The sequence below is a fragment of the Acartia tonsa genome, chromosome 12 (assembly GCF_053477335.1).
Source record: "Acartia tonsa isolate MP-2025a chromosome 12, ASM5347733v1, whole genome shotgun sequence".
NCBI classification, from domain to species: domain Eukaryota; kingdom Metazoa; phylum Arthropoda; class Copepoda; order Calanoida; family Acartiidae; genus Acartia; species Acartia tonsa.
In genome coordinates this window covers 22,518,045-22,539,869 of record NC_137271.1, presented here as the reverse complement: position 1 = coordinate 22,539,869, position 21,825 = coordinate 22,518,045, and the positions used below count along the sequence as shown (strand labels likewise).

Sequence of the window (21,825 nt, the reverse complement as noted above, 5' to 3'; positions counted from 1 at the left end):
CCAGAATTTTTAATTTTAATATCTGCGGAAAACTGTCTGTTATACGATGCTATAAATAACTATTCATAATTAGGGAATATTTTGTAATTCAGTTTAATAATCTCCCCTAGTTACTTCTATAAGGTTGGACTTTATCTAAAACAAAAAGAGAAAAAGCAAACGACGTATAAAAGGCATTTAGGTCTGTCAGCAGCTAAATGACTATGAAACGAGTGGATAAGTTTTTTTTTTATTTTTAGAAAGAATCTAATTCAAAAGAGGTTACTTAAAGTTCATTACAATTAAATAGTTCTAAATTATCGTGTTATAGACAGGTTTCCGCGCATAGTAAAGTGCAAATTGCAAGATTAATTCCAGTTTAGTTGGCATTAACGCGAAACGTGATGTTTCAGTATGGCTCAGAATTTAGTTTTCAAGCCTTAAGTGAAAAATATGACCTCACCTTTTCATAGTCTAGCTCCACCAGGGTGGAGACAATGCCAGTATTTTCATCAACCTCAAACAGTCCGTTGTCCTTCAGGATCCTGTACCTGACCTCGCCATTGCTGCCAGAGTCCAGGTCATGTGCCTGCTTGGCAAACACCAGGGTGCCAGCTGGCGAGTTTTCGGCCAGCGTGACTAGCGATTGGGCTGTCCCAAAACTGGGGGCATTGTCGTTGACATCGATGATTTGTATTTTAGCCTGGCAAAAACCGGTTTGGCCGCCGTCGTTGTTAGCTGAACTTGTTTCAAGTCCAATGTTGATTAGGAAGGATTGGTTAGCTTCATAATCGAGGCGGCCGCGCGTTTTTATAAATCCGTTTTGAGGATTTATCGAAAACATTTTTTGAACATTTTCGGGGTATATAAACATTTTAACGGCTTCATTTTCACTATTTTTAATGGATATTTTACCGATATCCGCACCACTAGGACTATTTTCAGGTACAGAGAATGAAAACAGGTTTTGCGAGCACGCTATTGGTTGATTTTTCTCGTTGGCGGCCTCTGATTGGATGATTACGCTGACAACAGCTGACTCTAGGCTCTGATTCCCGCCCTCATCCTGTGCACTTACGGACAGCTTGAAAGTTCCTAAAATAACAAAATGTAAGTCGTTGGGTTGTTTGTGTCATAAAATCTCATAACCTGCTGGTCTACTATGATCAAATACTATGGAAAGCCTTTATTTTTTGGATGATTCTTCTCAATAAAACCGATCCCTATCTGCATGGACTTGACATTCATTTATGAAAAATGGGCCCAACACACACTTACAAAGCAAAATGTACAATCAAAATTTTTGTTCGTTGTGTCCCAGAAGAAAAGAGAAAACTGTAAAAAGAGCGAAAGTAACATAGATACATCTTTTCATAGGATGTGGTCAAATCTTCTTCAAAATAGACTAAAACCTGCTTAGAACAAATACAAAATACTAAACATTGCCAAGAAGAACAGTCCTTTTAAAATTCATAAAAATAACTAATTAGGTATGTAAATATATCCACGGAAGGAAAAAACATTATCCTGTTTATTAAACTAGTCCCCAAAGTTTTATAATTAGTAATGTTTTTTATTTGATGGCTTTTAGAACTTTGGGGACTTTTATTAAATTTTGAATGGTTGAGTGTCTAAACATTTTATCTACGAATCTTAATCTATAGTAATTATGTTTACTATCATTGGCGATGTATTTCAATTTAACGGCCATTGTCTTATCCCCTTAGATCCCTGTAATTTTACAAACTATTCTTTGCATGCAAAAATGAATAAACACCGCTCAGGATTGGCGTGAAATTTTGTAATCAGGAATATATGGGCTTATTCAGGGATTAACAGGGATAGGTAAATGGATAATAAATTCACATAAATCCCCATTCATACAAATACATGATATAATATGACCCTTCACGAAGATTGAATCAACCAATTATTATTTTACCAAGTTACCCAAAGTTTTTGAGCCTTTGAATACAATATATAAAACTTTGGGTACCAATTGTCCCCTTACTCCCTGGTTAGCCATGGACCAAGGGATAGGACAAGGAATGATAAATAAATTCAACCCTTTTTAGTTCGCCTTTGAAAGTTGTAAATATAAATAAAAGATTGGATTGTAAGTAGATGAATTAACCGCCATTGAAATCTCCCTCCCAGAGTTAAAGCCGAAGATTTTAAATTCTAGTAGACAAAAACACTTACAGCTACGCTACTTTATATATAATTTGTGGCTACGCCCCTAGAGGCCTCTAGGGGCACTTGATGTCAACCATATCCACTTTTCCTTTTTTGTTTTAAATTGAAATTGAAGTTTAATTTTTTCTAAGAGAGATTTCTCTTGGTAGGATGGATTAAAAATCTTCACTAAATTTATGAAAAACTACATGTTAGCGGTCAGTAATATCCTTCTGTACAGATAGACAACACACACATCCTATTACTTTTTTATAAGTTATTATTACATACCTTTAGTATCAGTTAGGGAGCGAGCCACCGTTAATACACCTGTTTTAGCATCCAACTCAAACAGACCCTCATTATTGCCCTGTTCAATGCTGTATGTTATTTCACCCCATTTTCCAGAATCCTGCCATTTTTTGGATGATTTTTTACACATTTTTAATAGATTTTATTTATAAACCTTTTATTTATCTACATATGTTTTCATATTTTTATTATAATTTTACTAAAGTGACGCTTAACATTAATGTATTTAATCAATGTTATGTTGGGTCAAAAAGAGTTTAGTTAATTTAAAATTGTATGGTAGACAAAAGTAATAGTTGATTATGTTATTTCAATAAAAGGTATGTCGATGTAATATGTCAGCCAATTTTTACATAAAGCCATAAAGTCAACATAAAGTAAACTAAAAGAGGGATAGATGTTTAAAACTAGGCTCCAAAGTTTTACTTTAACATTTTCTTATTTGTTGGCTTAACAACTTTGGGGACTTTAAAAGCAGTAATGGTACCAAAAAATCTAATAAGACAAAAAAATCATTCCTTGTCTGTTGCAGAAATGGATAATATTTGACTGCCAGGTCTTGAACTGCTGGCAACACGGGCTTTGTATTCCTAAAACACAGGTACAGTCAGTAAATCTTTAATCATCAATCATCTAACTTTCGTTTATCAATCTATCTATCAATCAATCAATATATTAGTCAATCTATAAATCAATTTATCAATCTATTATTCAATTTATCAATCTATCTATCAATCAATCAATATATTAGTATTATATAAATCTATTTATCAATCTATCAATTTGGCTATCAATCTATCAATGAATCTATGAATAAATCTATCAATCAAATTATCAATCAATCCATCTATAAATCAATCTATTAATTAATCAGTCTATCAATCTATTAATTAATTCATCAGTCAAGCAATCTATCAATCAATCTATCAATCAATCTATCAATCAATCTATCAATCAATTTATCAATCTATCAATCAATCTTTCAATCAGTCTATCAATCAATCTATCAATCAATCTGTCAATCAATCTATCAATCAATCTATTAATCTATCTACCAATCAATCTATCTATCAATCAATCTATCAATCAATCTATCAATCAATCTATCAATCAATCTATCAATCAATCTATCAATCAATCTATCAATTAATCTATCAATCAATCTATCAATCAATCTATTAATCCATCTTTCAATTTACCAATTAATCTATCTATAAATCTATCAATAAATCTATCAATCAATCAATCAATTCATCAATCAACCAATCACACTCACCTGTGGTGAAAATATAGGAGAATTATCATTGACATCTTGAACGTTGACTCGAACCATACTTGTTGCAGTTAAACCTCCCTGAAAAGAAAAATATCAATTTAAAATAGGCATTTATACAACATGTATATTTATGGAGTAGATAAAATTGTTTTAATTGAACACACAGACCCATAGTTAAAGCTTAGGTTCTGTAGTTATCGATATCTCAAACTACAGACAAAAAACCTTACTACTTTATATAATAGGATTAGGAAATAATAATTTACAAATATCTACGCTAAAAAAAAACAATATACGTAGTTATTGAAGGTATTGAGTGATATTTAAAAAGAAAGATATAAAAACAAGGATGACAACACCCATGAAAAAAACATGATAAAAATCAGCATTTTATCTTATACAGCAACCGAGAAAATAATATTACCATCATAGCGCTGCTTTATGATTAACGGACGGACAAAGATAATTATGGAGCAGCTTTGCATCCAAAAAACAAATAAATACTCGACAGATAGATAGATAGTTGGTATGGAAGTTTTTGGGTTTTCAATTTCCGTCTTTTCTAATTGAAATATTGATTACTTTTAACCAAGTTTTTATAGAGTACCCATAAATATTTGGGTACCGAGATATCTAGTAGGATAGCTAGTAAGATAGCTAGCAAGATATATGGTAATATGAAAATATTGATTGATTTTAACTAAACATTTATGGTACCAAATGTTTTTTTTGGGTATAAATACATACAGCCACTAAAATATGTATCGAATATAAAAAAAATAGCTAGCAAATTAGATAAAAAGATAGATAGAAAGTCAAAATTATTTATCAGCCATTGTAATATCCTTAGGCAGTTAATTACACTGGTACCCAAGGTTTTATAACCACGTTATCTTATTTGACTAAAAACTTTTAGAAAGAAGGTGTATCAACTTTTTTTTATAGCTAGCCGGTTCTTTTCGTAAGTAGTAGATGTAAAATTTTTCATAGAATTCAGATATGCAATCGGTTTTTTTGTAGACCTCTTATTTTTTAAGGAATTTAAGTTTTAAAAAAAAAATTAAGTCGATTTTAAGGTACTAAAATGCAACAAAAAAAAAGAAAGAAAGTGGCCATTATGAACAAAAATAGTAAGATCTTTAATTTGACACCTTACTTTTTCAATTCTGTCAGGTAATTATTGAAAAAATCGATTTTTTTAAACCCACGAGAATAAAAACTTTGAACTCAATTTTATCATTTCACCAGTAAAAAAATATGGGTTCATATATACCTTTAGAATCAGAAAAATATTATGAATCCATTGTAAGCAAAATTGAAAAAAAAAAGTTTACAATATAGTATATAAACTACAATAAAAGGAATTATATGAAAATATCATTATATTGTACAGGCAACGTCTTAATTCTTGAATTGGGTATAAAAATGGGAAGGGGGTATAGAGGGGGTAAAGAGGGGGTAAAAAAGGGAAGACGATAGTGTTGCCTGAACAAAAAATACAATTGGCCATTTGAAATTTTTTTATTTTTTTACTTTTTTTTCAATTTTGCTTACAATGGATTCGTAATATTTTTCTGATTCTAATGGTATATATGAACCCATGTTTTTTATGTCTTTTTGAGAAAATATTTAGGTCTAAAGTTTTTATTAAACCGAGGTTAAAAAAATAGATTTTTTCAATAATTACTCAACAGAATTTTAAAAGTAAGGTGTCAAATTAAAGATCTTACTATTTTTGTTCTTACTGGCCATTTTCTTCTTTTATTTTGTTGCGTTTTAGTACCTTAAAACCGACTTAATTATTTTTTTAAAAAACTTAAATTACTTAAAAAATAAGAGGTCTACAAAAAAACCGATTGCATATCTGAATTCTATGAAAAATTTTACATCTACTACTTACTAAAAGAACCGGCTAGCTATAAAAAAAAAGTTAATACACCTTCTTTTACTAAATTCTAATTGGTTAGTGCACAACTAGTAGTGTCCAAAGGTTTCAACCAATAATATGAATCTACAGATAGAGTAATCTTGTTTGTCATCATTTGAGATAAACATCAAATTATCGTCCATTGTCTTATCCCTTTATATCCCTGCATATATATTATATATATTTAAATAGTTCCGTAACTATTTAAATTGAAATATTACTATTTAACTACATTCATTTATTACTTTTGAAATTGCCCTTTTTAACCTAACAATAGTTATAATAATACATGATAATTAAAAAGTCAATTATAAGTATCTATTTAGTATGTAGATCAAAACTACTCTGTATTTAATGCATTTTCATTGTATTTGTATATTATTTGGTTAGGTTTTAGGCTATTTTTCTGAAAGAACAATTAATCTAAAGATCTTTCTTTAACCGAAATTTAAAAGCTATAAAGGCAATATTCCCTCAAAACGAACCAAAGAAACCCCTGCCCCCCCACCACTCATTTTAAAAGAAATTGAAATTAAGGGGTAGTTTTTCGTCCGTTTGTTAATTACTTATGTTTAGGTTATGGTTTCGTTCCCGTAGGGGAAAAACTTCATATCAAAAAAAGGGAATTGGGTTTCAGTGCTCGATAGCCACTTTAAGTAAAAGCACCGAGATCAATTTATCCTCAAATGTGCTATCCCCCGTGTCCCTGAGAGCAGCAAGGCAAGGTTAACCATTTATTCGTGTTTGTTTCTCTGCATGGGTTTTAGGAGGGGAGATAAAGGGATAAGACAATGGCCGATAAATTCATGTTTATCCCAATTGATGAAACACAAAATTACTCCTCTGTAGATTTTAATTAGTGGTTAAGACGTTTGGACACCCAACAGACCAATCAAAATTTAATAAGTCTCCAAAGTTGTTGAGCCAACGAATAAGAAACGTTATCATAAAACTTCGGGGACTATTGTATTAAACAGCCTTATGTATCCTCCCTTCCTGATGTGTTTTAGTCGGGTGGGTGACACGACAAACAGCACTTAGAGAATGTACACAATTTGAAAAAGGATGAAAACATCCACAAGTAGCGAAGCACAAAAAATCATGGATAAATAAACGGACAAAGCAGATGTTCAGTGCCACGAAAAATAAATTTATATACCTAGAAAGTAAAAATGAAAACTTTGTACATGTCTTTTGTAGCATCAAGAAAGACCGAGGGACCCTATAAATCATACTATGGATTCCCCATGCTCAAATAATCTACAGATACAGCCGTCTATATTGAACAGCAAATTAATCTTTCCCTTAACATTTTCTTACAGTTGGACAAACAGACATTTTGAATTATAAAAAAGAAAAGTGCAAATAATCAGTAAAATACTGAAATTTGAATTAAGATGTGGTTTTTAGAATATCTCAAAAATATTTGTAAAATTCTGAAAGAATATGTACTGTACAAAATAGGATCCTGCATTTACCTTTCATTGCTTAAGTCGATAGGTGTGAATTTACTGCCGCACATGTGCCGCACATCGTGATTAAAACTTCAAGGAAAAGCAAAATATTTTTGGCAATAATGCAGAGATATAAAGGAATAATACAATGGCCGACAAATAAACGTACATCCCAAATGATGACACACAAAATGTGAGTTAAATTAAATCCGAATTGATGTATTCAAACTGGCAGTGCCCAAACTTTTTAATCAATAGTTATATTCTACAGAAGGAGTAATAATATTTATCATGATTGGTGATGTATATTATTTATTGTCCATTGTCTTATCCCTTAAGATCCCTGATTAAACCCAACTATTTTTGGTATTTTGTCAATTGCTTCAATTCTAAGTAGATATGAGATTAAGCGGAAGCAGGCGCACACCCCAATCCTAAGGTTAATTTATTTTAAATATAGATTTACAAAAAAACATTATTCATTATTTTATCCTTAGCCATAAAAGTGAGGGTATATGCAATGCCTTGGTCTACAATAAGGTGATAATAATGATTTTTATTGATTGGATCTTATATCAGATTATCATGTACTCTAATAAAGTGAAACTTGTTGGCTGAAATAACATCCTTCAATCTACCATCTTTACCCCATCCCCTCCCCCCTAATGGATAAACGAACTGACCAATAATTGATGTCCATGATAGCAACAAACCCCTTGACTGTACGACCCTTGTCTTGAAGTCCTAACTGTGCATGATAATGAGCTGAACTTGTTTTCGGCAAATGCATTCCTATTCTTAAAAAAATTTGCCCCATTAACAAAAGATTTTATTTAATGTTTGTAGATTTTTTATGTGATTTTGGAGGATTTTTTACGAAAACAATTTTGCCCCAATAAGCGATTAGTGGGGCAATTTTTTTAAAAAATCCACCTCTGCAATGGGTTTAAGGTTTAACGTCTGTAGTTATGACGAAGTTTGTTTGGGCCCATATTCGAACCTATCACCTTCCCGACCATGAACGGATAATTCTGTCTATATGATTCATTCTTATAATGAAAATACACTTTTCAGCTTTAAGGATATTCATTTTTTTGGTACCGCAAAGCGATTATAAGAGGTATAAATATTTTCAAAAATAATTCAAAATATTACGAAATGTTTAATTGAAAGAAAAAAATAATTGCATGCAAATTTTCTGTCAGTTAATAGTTGTTTATCGCATTAGTATTTTACAAACAGCTTTCCGCTGATATTAAAATAAAAAAAATAAAGATTAAAAACAGTTTTGTTAGCACCGATAGAATAAAAGCACGGGCTTATAATCAAGGAAAATTGTCTGTAATACGATACTATACATGTTTTTTTTTCAGTATGGCAGAAAACCGGTTCTAATACAGCGAATATTAATCAGTTTTGAAACCATACTTTTTATTTCATGAACATTTTCTATGTCTAAGCGAGCGATAGATTTCGACACTGATTCACAGCTAGACATTTCACGAATTTTTTTTGAAAGAAAAAAAGGCTTTTTTTGACAATGGTTAGTTTTAACCAGGGAGGGAGGGGACATTGGGCTGTATATTACACTAGTCCCCAAAGTTTTTAAAAATAATACTTTCTTATTCGTTTGTTTAACAACTTTGGGGACTTTTGTTGATTGAGATTGGTTGATTTATTATGTTGAGTTTCAAAACGTTTCAACCACTAATTGTAATCTACAGAAGGTATAATTTTGTGTTTCATAATTAGGGATGTACATCAATTTATTGGCCATTATGTTTTCCCTTTACATTCCTGAATTTTAACAGTGTTATGCATTTTTCAAGTTGATTTTTTTTGACATATTTAGGACAATTTAAAGATGAATTGTCTTGAAAAAGTGTTAGGTCAATGAAATTTAAAATATTTAAGATTTTGATGAAGCACAGAAAATGGCCTAAACCCTGACAAGGACAAACAAAGATGGATCTGACATTTTCGAGGATGCTGTGAGTATTGGTGCAAAAAATATGACGTAACAAAAAAAATTAGCCAATGAGAGGCCGTTATTGACCAATGGTAAAATTTATAGTGGACTCTCATTGGCTAACTTTTTTTGTTACGTCATATTTTTTGCACCAATACTCACAGCATCATTTTCGAGATCTTTCACAGCACAAGGACACAAAAACATACATCTAACTATTTTTTTAAAAATTTTTAAATTCCATGACCAAACGGATTTTTATAATTTTTAGGGTTTGAAAATGTGTAAGAAGAATGAAATTTTTGAGCTCATTGTTTTTGTTTATTGAATTATAAGTAATTTTACCTAAAATATATTTTTACTTTCACCCTTTCAAATAAAAAGTAACAGGATGTCTGTAGCTGTGTGTGTATAGTAAAATGGCTCGCTAACCACAGAATCGATATGGTTCTCCATTATAGTAAAAATCATATTAGATCTTTTTCTTTTTCATACTAAAATTAAAGGTGAAGGGTAGACCCAAATTACTTAAATTAGACCAACCAATCAAAAAAGCCTCACGTTTTTCAGCCAACGATTAATAGAAAGTGTTTATAAAACTTTGAATACCGGTTCGAAATTAAAGTCCAATGTCGCCTCCCTCCCTGTTTATTACACAATTTGCTAAAACTAACAATAGTTATACATGATATAAAACTTATGTTTTTACAATGAAGTTAATATTAATTAAATATTCTTTTACAATGAAGTTAATATTAATTAAATATTCTTTTTTAAAAGTAGTAAGGTTTTTTTTTGTCTGAAGCTTAAGATTTCAAACCGATTAAGTTCTTCATTTTATGACAACTTCTTATAGGTCCCTGGATGGTTTTAGGCTATTTTCCTTACCCCATTGAATACAGAGCTCTTAGATGATAGGAGCGCAGCCGCTAGTATGTTTTAAAAGTAACTAAAAGCTATTGTTATACAGTAAGTACACAATTAACAATGTTCAAACAGCTGATTATTTTTCGCGGGTTTTTATAAACATTTATATTGAAATAGAAACAATAGATAATTATTTGGTTTAATCGTCGTCTATAAACACTTAATCGATGTTTTTTCGAAAAAAAATAACAATCTTAGTTTCTAAAGTAGGAGGGTTACTGTCTGTATGTCCTTTAAGATCTTGAAAACGGTTTTGTCATTTCGAAGGTGTACTTTCGTCTAGGGATGGTTTAAGGCCATGACCATTTTTAGGATATAAGAGTAGGATTTCAACAACTATCTTTTTATTAGTCTTTTTTCGGTTTTAGGCTATTTTTCGGGGTAGTAACGGGGCAATTGACAACCCCCGTAGGAAATCTAACTCTTTGATTACACAACCTTTGTCTATGTGGAAATCATTGTAAGTTCAACCTTTTTAGTTGCCAAAGCATTTTTACTATGTTGGCTGTTATAAAAAATTAGCAGTAATACAAAAACACAGATATTAGATAAATAACAATCGGCCGTGAATTTTCTTGGTAATCGCTTTTGATATCAATATCCTTCCATTTAGATTTTTAGTAGCAGCGCAGCTACTCTACAATTTGGATTTGGTCGTACGTCCGTTTGTATTATTTCACTTAAATAGGACCTTGGACTGTGTTTGTGTAAGGGAGGGAGTGTCCATTGGACTATAAAAACACGATCTCAGCTTATGCTCATAACTTTGGAGACTTTTACTTCATTTTTACATTTTAATACATTAGATGTGCAAACTTTTTAACCAATAATTATAATCTATAGAAGAAGCAAATTGTCTTATCCCTTAAGATCCATGCATAATAGTTAACTATTATTTTTCAGCAGCCTAATTTTTGCTGCGGTACTTATGGATATAGTTGCATAAATAGCTTGAATTTTTTATAACAACTTTCATAGAAAATGCTTCGCTACAATGAACAAACTAATTCTTGATAAAAAAGGAAGGTAACGGGGGGGGGGGCGTAGCTACCCCCTAATAATGATGAAATATATATCACTAGCGGATTCGCCCCTAGCCTCTAGGGGCTTTGCCCCAAGAGATGATAAAAAAAGTTAAGGTGAAATTCGAAAAAAAAATAAGAAGGACCAAGAATATCTCCTACAAAAAAAATGGGGGGGGGATTTTTTTGTTTTTGGGGGGGTTGGGGGTGTCCCAACCCCCCAAGAAAATAGCCTAAAACCACCACAGGACCATTAGGTATATACCCTGAAGAGGAGAATCCGATCGGTTCAGTGGTTACCGAGATCTTAAGGGACGGACAGACAGACGGACGGATAGACATCAAGCTGCTTTGTATTATAGATTATTAATAAGGCATAAGTATTTGAAAAAAATAATTGAGAAAGTAGGATAAGACAATGGCTGATAAATTGATGTACATCCCCAATGTTAATACACAAAATTACCCCTTCTGTATAATATAATTAGTGGTTGGAACGTTAGGACAATCAACTTAATAAACCAACCAATCAAAATTCATTAAAAGTCCCCAAAGTTGTTAAGCAAACGAATAAGAAAACGATATTATAAAGCTTTGGAGACTAGTGTAATAAACTGTCCACTTTCTCTGCAGTAAACCAAATAAGAAATTTTTGAACAGTTTATGTTAATATTTCATTATATTACAATATTTCAACGGTCAAACGTCTAATAATCTTCTTGCCTTCTTCCAACAGAAGAATAATTTATCGTCTATTGTTCTATTCCTGTATCAATCACTATCAGCTGTTTATCAAAAAATATTTTTTGCCGCTAGATTGGATTAGTTATGATTTTTTGCGATTTTTCTTGGAAAGTTGGTGGTACCCTCTCCCAAAATAGTTACAAACCTTCCCAGAACCTATGGGAAGCTACACTCTAAAGGAGAACAATATAAGTTCTGCGGTTAGCGAGATCCTTCGGTAAAGACAAACAAACAGACGAATAGACATCCTGTTACCTTATTATAATTTTTTTTGTAACATTTTGGAATGGAACTGAAATATAGATGTTTAAATTGCATAAATAAATTAGCAAAGAAAGAGACTTGTTATATCGAAAATAAAATACTTAAGGGACAATAAATTGATGTACCCCCTTTCAATAAACACAATGGCCCCTTTTAAAGATTAAAATTAATGGTGTAAAAGTTAAGTCACTGATGGTTTGTACCAATATGAAGATTTACTTTAAGTCCCCAAAGGATTTAAGCCAATAAATGGTAGAAATCATAAAACTTTGAGTAATAGTATTATTTACAGTCCAATGTCCCCTCAATGACTATACCTATACCTTTTCTGCTAGTCAAAATACTATTTTGCGGTAAATTCAGGGAGGGAGGGGACATTGGGCTGTTTATTATACTTCCCGAAAATTTTATAATAACGCTTTCTTATTCGTTGAAATAATAACTTCTGGGTCTCTTGATTTTGATTAGTTGAGTTTCCAAACGTTTCAACCAATAATTGTGATCTAAAGAAAGAGTAACTTTGTCTATCATCATTGGGGATGTACATTAATTTACCGGCCGTTGTCTTATCCCTTAAGATCCCTGGGTAAATATTTTTTCTTCTTCTGTAGTTTACATTTCCCTGTCCAAATTGTGAATCTGTATTCAGCAATCTGTCATCATGGCTTGTTCATTATGAAAGATTTACTTGTACTTTACAAAGCAAAAAAGGGTTGTCGAATAAAACAACGAAAAATTATCTTTAGACACTTTAATTGGTTAATTGAGAGGGAAGAGACAATTGTTTGTAAAATATAACATTTTGAAACACCCTCCCTAAATCCGTGGCCTAAAAAATGTGGGCTTTTTAAAGAAAATCTTGATTTTTATTCGTAGTTACAAACTAACATCACATATGTGGTAATTTTGTTTATCATCATTGGGGATGTATATCAATTTATCGTTCATTGTCTTATCCCTATACAACCCAGCAAAAACTTCAATTGGTTTCTGTCAGAGGATATTTGACTCGTACCCAAAGCTTTAAAACACCCTCGTTCATTTCTTGGCTTAACACTCTTTGGGTCTCTTATTTACTAAGTATATTTGCGATAACTTTTATTTAATGAAATCTTCCAATTTTTAACATGTACAAAACGGCCTGCTTAATTGCTTCAAGATCCATGTCAGATCTATATAGGAAATAAATGTCTATAAACGAGCTCAAGTTTTCCAAGGAATATTTGTTTAAAACTCATAGTGCTCCAATAATCCATAATAAACTCTCATTGCCCAGAACGATAAGACCCATTATTTTACTTTATTAAAAATAAATTCCTTTTTTTAATTTCATGTTGCTATTTACCTTATATCAATGTATTTAATTTCTTATCATAAAAAAGAAAATTTAGATTTATAATATAATAAATTTAAGAAAACTCTGTTTTAAAAGAATTCGATTGTGGCGACACTTTGTGTGTTCAAATATTAAACTAAAATTGTAATCATCATCATTAACCCTTTGGTGATGGTAATGTAAAGAAAAAAATATAATTTAAAAAATCTTTTTAAAATCATTTAGATTATTAAATATTTACTTTCTTTTAGATAGAAATGCCGGGTGAGGAAAATAGATTTAATGAGAAATAGATATGCATAAAGAAAACTAGCCAATAGGGAGATAATTATATCGAGCCAACTCTAGTACATATATAGATTTGTTTGTGCAAACTAAAAGTGTCCAAAGATTTCCACCAATAATTGTAATGTGAATAAGGTATATTTTGTTTACCTTAATTGGAAATATACATTTAAGATATATCAACAAAGTATGATTAATAATGTCATATGTAATTAAAAAACCGTATCTAATGATGTAAGTTTTAAGCTGGTAGGATTAAAAACATTTTATATACATTAATTTTAAAATTTTAATAAATTTTAAATATCCTACATGATGTCATACAATATACATTAAATTACTTTTTAAAGCTTTTCTATAATCATGCTCGGTCCGTCCGTCCGTCCGTCCGTTTTTTCGTTGATTTAGGCAAGTTAGAATTGTTCTATCGATTGCAAACTTAGCATGGTGATTCCTGTAGTAGTTAGGTACGATTTAGCAACTCTAGCAACTCTATAATCATTACCAATATGTCCGTACGTCCATTTTAAACATGTTAATTTTTCTACTTTTTAACAAAAAAATTTTATGTGATATAATTATCCGATTGAACTGATTTTTTGTATATTGATTCTTGGTACAACAAAGCACAATAATAAAAGCAAAGAAACTCTAAAATCAAGTCCTAAAAATTTAAGTATGTCCATAAACATTATCCTGTATAAAGCAGTTTTTCAACAAATTTACTTACAATTTTGTTTCGACTCTTATTCATTTATATTCTGATTATTTAGTTCTGACACTATACAAGTGTTAATGTCCGTGTGTCCTACCGTTTCAGTGCTTCGCTTTTATGGATGTTGTCATACTTGTTACTTATCACTTTTACAAAGGACTTTACCCCTTTACTTTTTCTGCTTTGGTAACTTATATTTCATTATCCCATACCTGAATTCATGTAAAAAAACCAAGGAGGGAGAGGACATTAGACTGTAATATTTATCTTATTTGTTGGCTCAAAAAACTTTGGGTACTTTCATAGTTGGTTACATACAAACTATGAGTATCATAACTTTTCAACCAATGGTTTAATTATCATCGCCTAGGGCGTATATCAATTTATCATCAATAGTCTTATCCCTTAAGCTCCCATAGATGAGTTTTTGAAAGAAGAATGCCGCGTTTTTTCGACATTTTTCAGACCTGTCGTCTTTGTTCAATCAACCATTATTATGAAAAGGCACTGTAAGATTTAAACAGAATATACAACTATTTAATTATTTCGCTTTTGTTGGTACGGCTTTTATAGAAGAAAACTAAGTAATATTAAATCCTTTTTTGCTGTATATTCATAATTGCATCTTTTTAGAGCTTTATTAGACATTTTACTCTGTTTAAATACTACGAGCATTTTCAAAAAAATGATTGATTGAACGAAGACGACAGGTCTAAAAAATGTCGAAAAAAGGCGGCATTGTTCTTTCAAAAACCCATCTCACGGCATGAAACATACTTGACTTGATCTAGATTAAAACGTGTTAGAATAATTTGTAACTTTTTTTTGTAGCGCAGCTACTCTATTTGTTGTTTTCCGTCAGTACGTTTGTCAAGCCATATTTTGCGACAACTAATTCATAACTCAGAGATAATTGAAGATAAATTGTTGTAAATACCCAATTATGATTTATCAAAATTATACCTACGTAGATTATATTAATTGGTAAAAAGTTTGGACACTCCTTGTTTGAACCAAACAATTAAGATTTGATCAAAGTACCCAAAGTTTAAGAATGAGATTGTTGGGCTAAAAAGGCTTTCCTTTTGGTACTTAGACATAATTTTTATCTTGATATTCGTGGAAAATTGTCAATGATACAATGCTATACATTATTTTTCAGCATGACTGAGAAAAAGTTCTAATCCAGCGGAAGTTTATCGGTTTCGATGACATACTGGAATATTTATTCTTGTTTTTTCTCCATAAATAAACATCTACAATTGTTGTGCTTGTGATATAAAATGATATTAAGAAGTCCAATTTTAAGGCTCTGCATATTAAGATCTCGCCAACAGCTAATATGTCATTATTCCTTAAATATAGGTTAGGTTCAAATAGTAATCTTAAACCCCTATACACTGCTGGCTGCTCTTCTTTTAAATAAAAATATCTTACATTGTAAATCAGTGCCAACCTTATATATTTTTATTTTAATATCCGCGGAAAGGCGTTTATAATACGATGCGATAATAGTTATTTCTCGCATCGTATTATAAACGGCTTTCCGCGGATATAGAATGTACAATAATCAGATTAAAACTAGTTTTTTTAGGCCCAAGATGCCGAAGGCACCGGCTTAAAAAAAATTATGATTGTACATTTTTATATTCGTAGAAAGCTTATATAATACGATGCTAGACATAGTTTTTTCGTATGGTTCCTATCCACCGGATTCGAATGAATACGAGAAATAACTCTTACCAATCCCTATCTGGCTGAGCCTTAAGACAAGAAAGTTAACCTAGACAAAACCAAGATCAAGGATAAACCCATATCATGGATACAGGGATGGGACAGTGGCCGATAAATTGATGTACACACTCAATGATGATATATAAAATTACCCCTTCTGTAGATTACAATTAGTGGTTGAAACTTTTGGAAACTGGTAGTTTGAACAAACAATAAAGATTAGATTTTAGTAATATAAAATCTAATGTCCCCTCCCTTCCTGAATTATGATAAGTTACGATCAGCTGAAATAAATTTCCTATTCGAGCCCTAGTTTCCTAAAGTGTACAGCAGATAACCCAATTATTGCAGACCCTATTTTCAGCGACTCCGGTCAAATGGAAAAGCGATTTAATGTATAAACGATTAATACATTATACATTCAAAAATTTAATTTTTCAAATTTTTATTTTTTTTTAAGTTTGAAGCTTTTTTAGCTAGTAGCAAATATTGAGATAGGACGCGGAAGCTACGCACACTTTCGGAAACTAAATTCAGTTCATCTAAGTTACACACTTACATACAAGATGTTGAGAATAAGAAAGAAAGAAAAAAGAGAAAAAGGCAACTCTTTATCCCAATCGTGTCTGTCCGAAAAAGTCATATTCAGCAATTTATTGACAATAACTGCTAAAAGTTGAATTTGTTTAAATATTCTTAACTTGCTTTTATAGTATAATGTCAGGAACCCCTAATAAAGAATATTGGGAAGGATTATTATATTTTTTTTTATGAACCCCTTAAGGTGCATGCCCCGTCGGCGAATTTCTGAGCACGCTATTGGTTGGAATCCAAGTCTCCCTTCCTCATTTCTTTTACTTGTAACCAATATTTCACATAACCTAGCTTTTTACTTATCCTGCTTTTTTTTACTTATTTTTTTACATGTTTACTGATACCTATATACAAAGTTGCAGGAAATACCCACTTTCAAGGAGTTTTTGATATAAAGACGTAAAAATTCTTAAAATTAACAAGGACAGTTATTGTCTTAAAAGCGCAGCAACAATATCTAAAGAAATTTAAAAGATAATATGTACTAAATTTAGCTTTCCCATTACATAAAGGGTCCTACGACACACGTAGCAGTCCCAAATGTCGGAGTGGACAAACGCAGAAGTCCTAAACGTCGGAGTGGGACAAACGTCGGAGTGGACAAACGTCGGAGTGGACATTGCTTAAGTAAAACCTAGGAGTGTCCACAATTTTAATAATATGACAATTTTTTTTTTTTTACTCCTGTCTACAAAATAATGACAATGGCCTCAGCGCTCGGCCCCCTAGCCTGCCTAGTCGTGGGCGCTCGGTCCCCTACCCTATAACCTAACCTAACCTAACTAAGAAAAATAACGCGACCAAGAGGGGGGGGGGGGCAGAGTGGTTGCATAAAAATTTAAAAAATGTCCACTCCAACGTTTGTCCCACTTCGATGTTTTTCCACTCCTACGTTTGGGACTCCTACGTTTGTCGTGGAACCACATAAAGAAGTAAGGGTGTTTTGTCTGAAGCTTAAGTTCTCAATAATTACCTACTGAACTGATAGTGAAAATTTAGTTTTTTTTAAGTCCCAATGAATATGGAATCCCTAGATGCTAGGAGCGCAGCCGCTAGTTCAATATAAAACTAAAATCCAAACAACTAAAAAGCATTCATAGGACATTTAAACTTACTCTTTAAAGTCAACCTAGTAAATACATCAGCAAAGTTTGTAAGCTACAAAAGTCGAAATTTTACACATCAGAAATTGTGGAAAAAGCTTATACATTCTCCATGATACTTTCCCTCAGCGACGACTACAAACCATAGACAAAAGCGGAAATAGATTTCCTCACACTTTATATTTCCGGAAATTACGGGGGGTTCCGCAGGGATCAATAGTTTACCCTTATCTACTTTAGGATAAAACATGCATGCATATTTGTATCTAACCAGATGTATGACCTTCTGTCCATTCAATGTTTACAGTGCCAGCGAGGAAAGGGATATTAAAGTTTAAACTGTTATAATATTTTATTTTAATACCTGCGGATAGCTGTCTGAAATACGAAGTGGTAAATAACTATTTCTTTTCCATAGCTATTTTATGTGAAAATATCTGTTTGGTTAATTATAATTGGTGAAAAGAAAGGCATGTAGATTGATTTAATCTACATAAATGTCTTTTCTTCAACTTTATCCATAAAAATTCCGCCCCCAAAAGTTCAATGATATGTAAATAAAGTTCAGAAATTTGGGGAAACATCAGGCAGGCAGGGGACAATGGGCTGTTTATTACACTGGTCCCAAAAGTTTTATAATACCGTTTTCTTATTCCTTGGCTTAACAATTAAGGGGTATGTTTTGTATATTCAAAATGTATTTACATAAATTTATCTGCATTGCCTTATCCCTTTGGAACCCTAAATTTTGAGAAACAGCCGAGTGGGAGAGGACAATGACGTTAAATGCAATCTAAACCTAATTTTCTGTTCTATCAATATAAGTATTGAAAAGGGATTCTTTGAGTGAGATTAATATATCGTCCATTCTCCTATCCCTGTAGCCCTCAGGGGGGAAATGAAGAAACGTTAGGTTTTTGTAAAGGTATTTTTTTTACCCAAACGTTGGAAAACAAGACAGACATGGGGTCTTAAGGTATAAGACAATGGACGATGAATAGATATACATTCCCAATGATGATTTAAATTTAATCTAAATTTGTTGTTGAAACAATTATACACTCAACTTAATGAACTAACCAATCAGAAGTCCCTAAAGTTGTCAAGCCAATGAATAAGAAAACGTTATCATAAAAGTTTGGACTTAAACATAATAATACTGTAAGTTTACATAATTTACTAAACCTTAGAATGTATAATCCATATTTTTAAAACCAAAATGCACCATGGAAAACTTTTAAGTCAGCTTAATGTGTTTCAAATAAGGATATGAACATTTTTTATTAAAACAGAGCTACTCTATAATTAGAAGCTGTCCGTAGGTTCGCAGGAAGGGAGGTGACATTGAGCTGTTTATTACACTATTCCCAAAGTTTCATTATAAAGTTTCCTATTCGTTGGCCTAAAAACTTTAGGGGCTTATAGTGAATTGTGATTGGGTGATTCATTATGGTGATTGTCCAAACGTTTCAGACACTAATTGTAATCTACCAGGATGGGGTAAATTTGTGTAACATCATTAGGGATGTACATCAATATATTAGCCATTGTCTTACCCTTTTGATCCCTGGCACGTTAGTATGTCCTTTAATGATCAACATTATTACCCCCTTTCACCCTATTTATGATAACCCTGAGAGCTAAGGGCGCAGCTCATAATATTATCAGTAGACACTATGAGTTATTAAATACTAGATACTAATCAACGCCAATATCACACATATCAATTTGGGGGGGAGGGGGGGGGGGGAAGATTAGTTTGTCATCAATTATCCCATCCCCTTCTACTTGATATAATCTTATGCACGAATAAATAATATGTTTCTGCTGTAATTGTTATTAATTCAATTAGGAAAGTGGAATCCAGGGATCTACAGGGATTAGACAATGGTTGATAAATTGATGTGCGTCTATCCAAAATGATAATACACAAAATTACCCTAAATGTAGATTACAATTAGTGGTTGAAACGTTAAGACACTCAACTTAATTTATCAAACAAATAAAATTTAATGATAGTTATTTCTCGCATCGTATTATAAACGGCTTTCCGCGGATATAGAAAGTACAATTATGAGATTAAACCCAGTTTTTTAACCCCGAGGTACCGAAGGCACCGGCTAAAAAAACTGGTTTTAATCTTATGATTGTACATTTCTATATTCGTAGAAAGCTGGATATAATACGATGCTAGACATAGTTTTTTCGTATGGATGAGAACCGGTTCCTATCCACCGGATTCGAATGAATACGAGAAAAGTTATTAAGCAAACGAATAAGAAAACGTTATTATTTACTTTTGGGGACTAGTGCATAAAACAGCCCAACGTCCCCTCCTTCCCTGTATGTAAGTGTGTGTGTGTGTGTGGGAGGGGGATAGATGAATCTTCCCCCAAAATCATATTTTTAATTTTCTTGTTTGGTAGCTTAAAATTATCATTACTTCAATTAGAAAGATTATGATAGGACAATGGAAGATATATAGATATAGAGACAGACAAATAGATAGATAGATAGACAGATGGATAGACTAGTTGACTAGAGTGATAAATAGTGCCACTATTATCTGTATCCAAACAAACATATTAGATAGATAGATAGATAGATAGACAGATAGACAGATGGATAGACTAGTTGACTAGAGTGATAAATAGTGTCACTATTATCTGTATCCAAACAAACATATTAGATAGATAGATATAGAGACTGACAGATAGATAGATAGATAGACAGATAGATAGATAGATATATAGACAGATGGATAGACTAGTTGACTAGAGTGATAAATAGTGCCACTATTATCTGTATCCAAACAAACATATTAGATAGATAGATAGACAGATGGATAGACTAGTTGACTAGAGTGATAAATAGTGCCACTATTATCTGTATCCAAACAAACATATTAGATAGATAGATAGACAGATGGATAGACTAGTTGACTAGAGTGATAAATAGTGTCTCTATTATCTGTATCCAAACAAACATATTAGATAGATAGATAGATAGACAGATGGATAGACTAGTTGACTAGAGTGATAAATAGTGTCTCTATTATCTGTATCCAAACAAACGTCCTTATTTGGGTAAAATTGACTTGTAGCTTCACATGTTCATTTAAAAATAACTATTTTATTTTTCAATAAATAGCTAAATTTTAATAAAGTAGTAAGGATTTTTGTCTTTCTGTTAAGATATTGCTAACCACTGAACCAAATGGATTCTTTTTTTTTAAGACAGCTTTATAGAGGTCCTGGGATGGTTTTAGGCTATTTTTATCTACATAACTTTTATACTGTTTGTATTGTATAAACATAATTTTAAGCTTTTAGTTTGAGATAATTTTGGACACAAGATATTTCTGCCTCATATATCAAGTGTCACATATCAAATTTATCTACAACCTTTCTTCCCTCCATTTCCTGGCTGGTTAAGGCAGGATTTACATTTGAGAATATGGGATATAATGGAAAGAGGGGGAGGGAAGTCGACCCTACATTTTCAATTTTAGTTTGGTGGTTATTTCTCTGAGGAGGGTGGAGGCAAGGTACCCTCCCCAAAATAGTTATCAAACTTTTCTGAACCTATAAGCAGCTTCACTGTAAAAGAAAATCATATCTTATTTTCTACAGATGCATAGACTGATAAACTAAAGCAATTCTTAATTTTTTTAGTTTGTATGTTTGTATCACTGTTTGTGTTGCATACAATCTCATAAACGGCTAAACTGGTTTTAGGTTTTACTAAAGGCTTCATTAGGAGGTTTTAGGCTGTTTTGGTTTCGGAGATTTGTTATATTAGCCATAAAAGATATTCCTTTAAAAAACACATAGCAATTATAGAAGATCTTTGTTTTAAAAACTAAAGTAACAAAAAGAGGGCTAAAAAACTAAAAATCTAAAAAATACGTTGAAATATAATATAAAACAAGTACGAATACGACCAATTGCAGCGAAAACTTTGAAATCTTTTGTAAAAGTAATATGATGTCTATCTGTCTGTAAAGCTC

The 21,825-nt window shown here is 31.8% G+C and overlaps 1 protein-coding gene across 1 annotated transcript in view; it reads right to left on the bottom strand.

The window, feature by feature from the left end:
- ds (dachsous cadherin-related 1) overlaps positions 1 to 21,825 on the bottom strand; it is a 136,048-nt gene that overhangs the window by 50,933 nt on the left and 63,290 nt on the right. Inside the window, exons 6-9 of the mRNA XM_080180354.1 lie at positions 3,743 to 3,820; positions 2,987 to 3,056; positions 2,446 to 2,568; positions 443 to 1,074 (exon numbers count right to left, since the gene is read on the bottom strand). Of these exons, the coding sequence (XP_080036480.1) occupies positions 443 to 1,074; positions 2,446 to 2,568; positions 2,987 to 3,056; positions 3,743 to 3,820 (903 nt within the window). The remainder of the gene's footprint in view (positions 1 to 442; positions 1,075 to 2,445; positions 2,569 to 2,986; positions 3,057 to 3,742; positions 3,821 to 21,825) is intronic.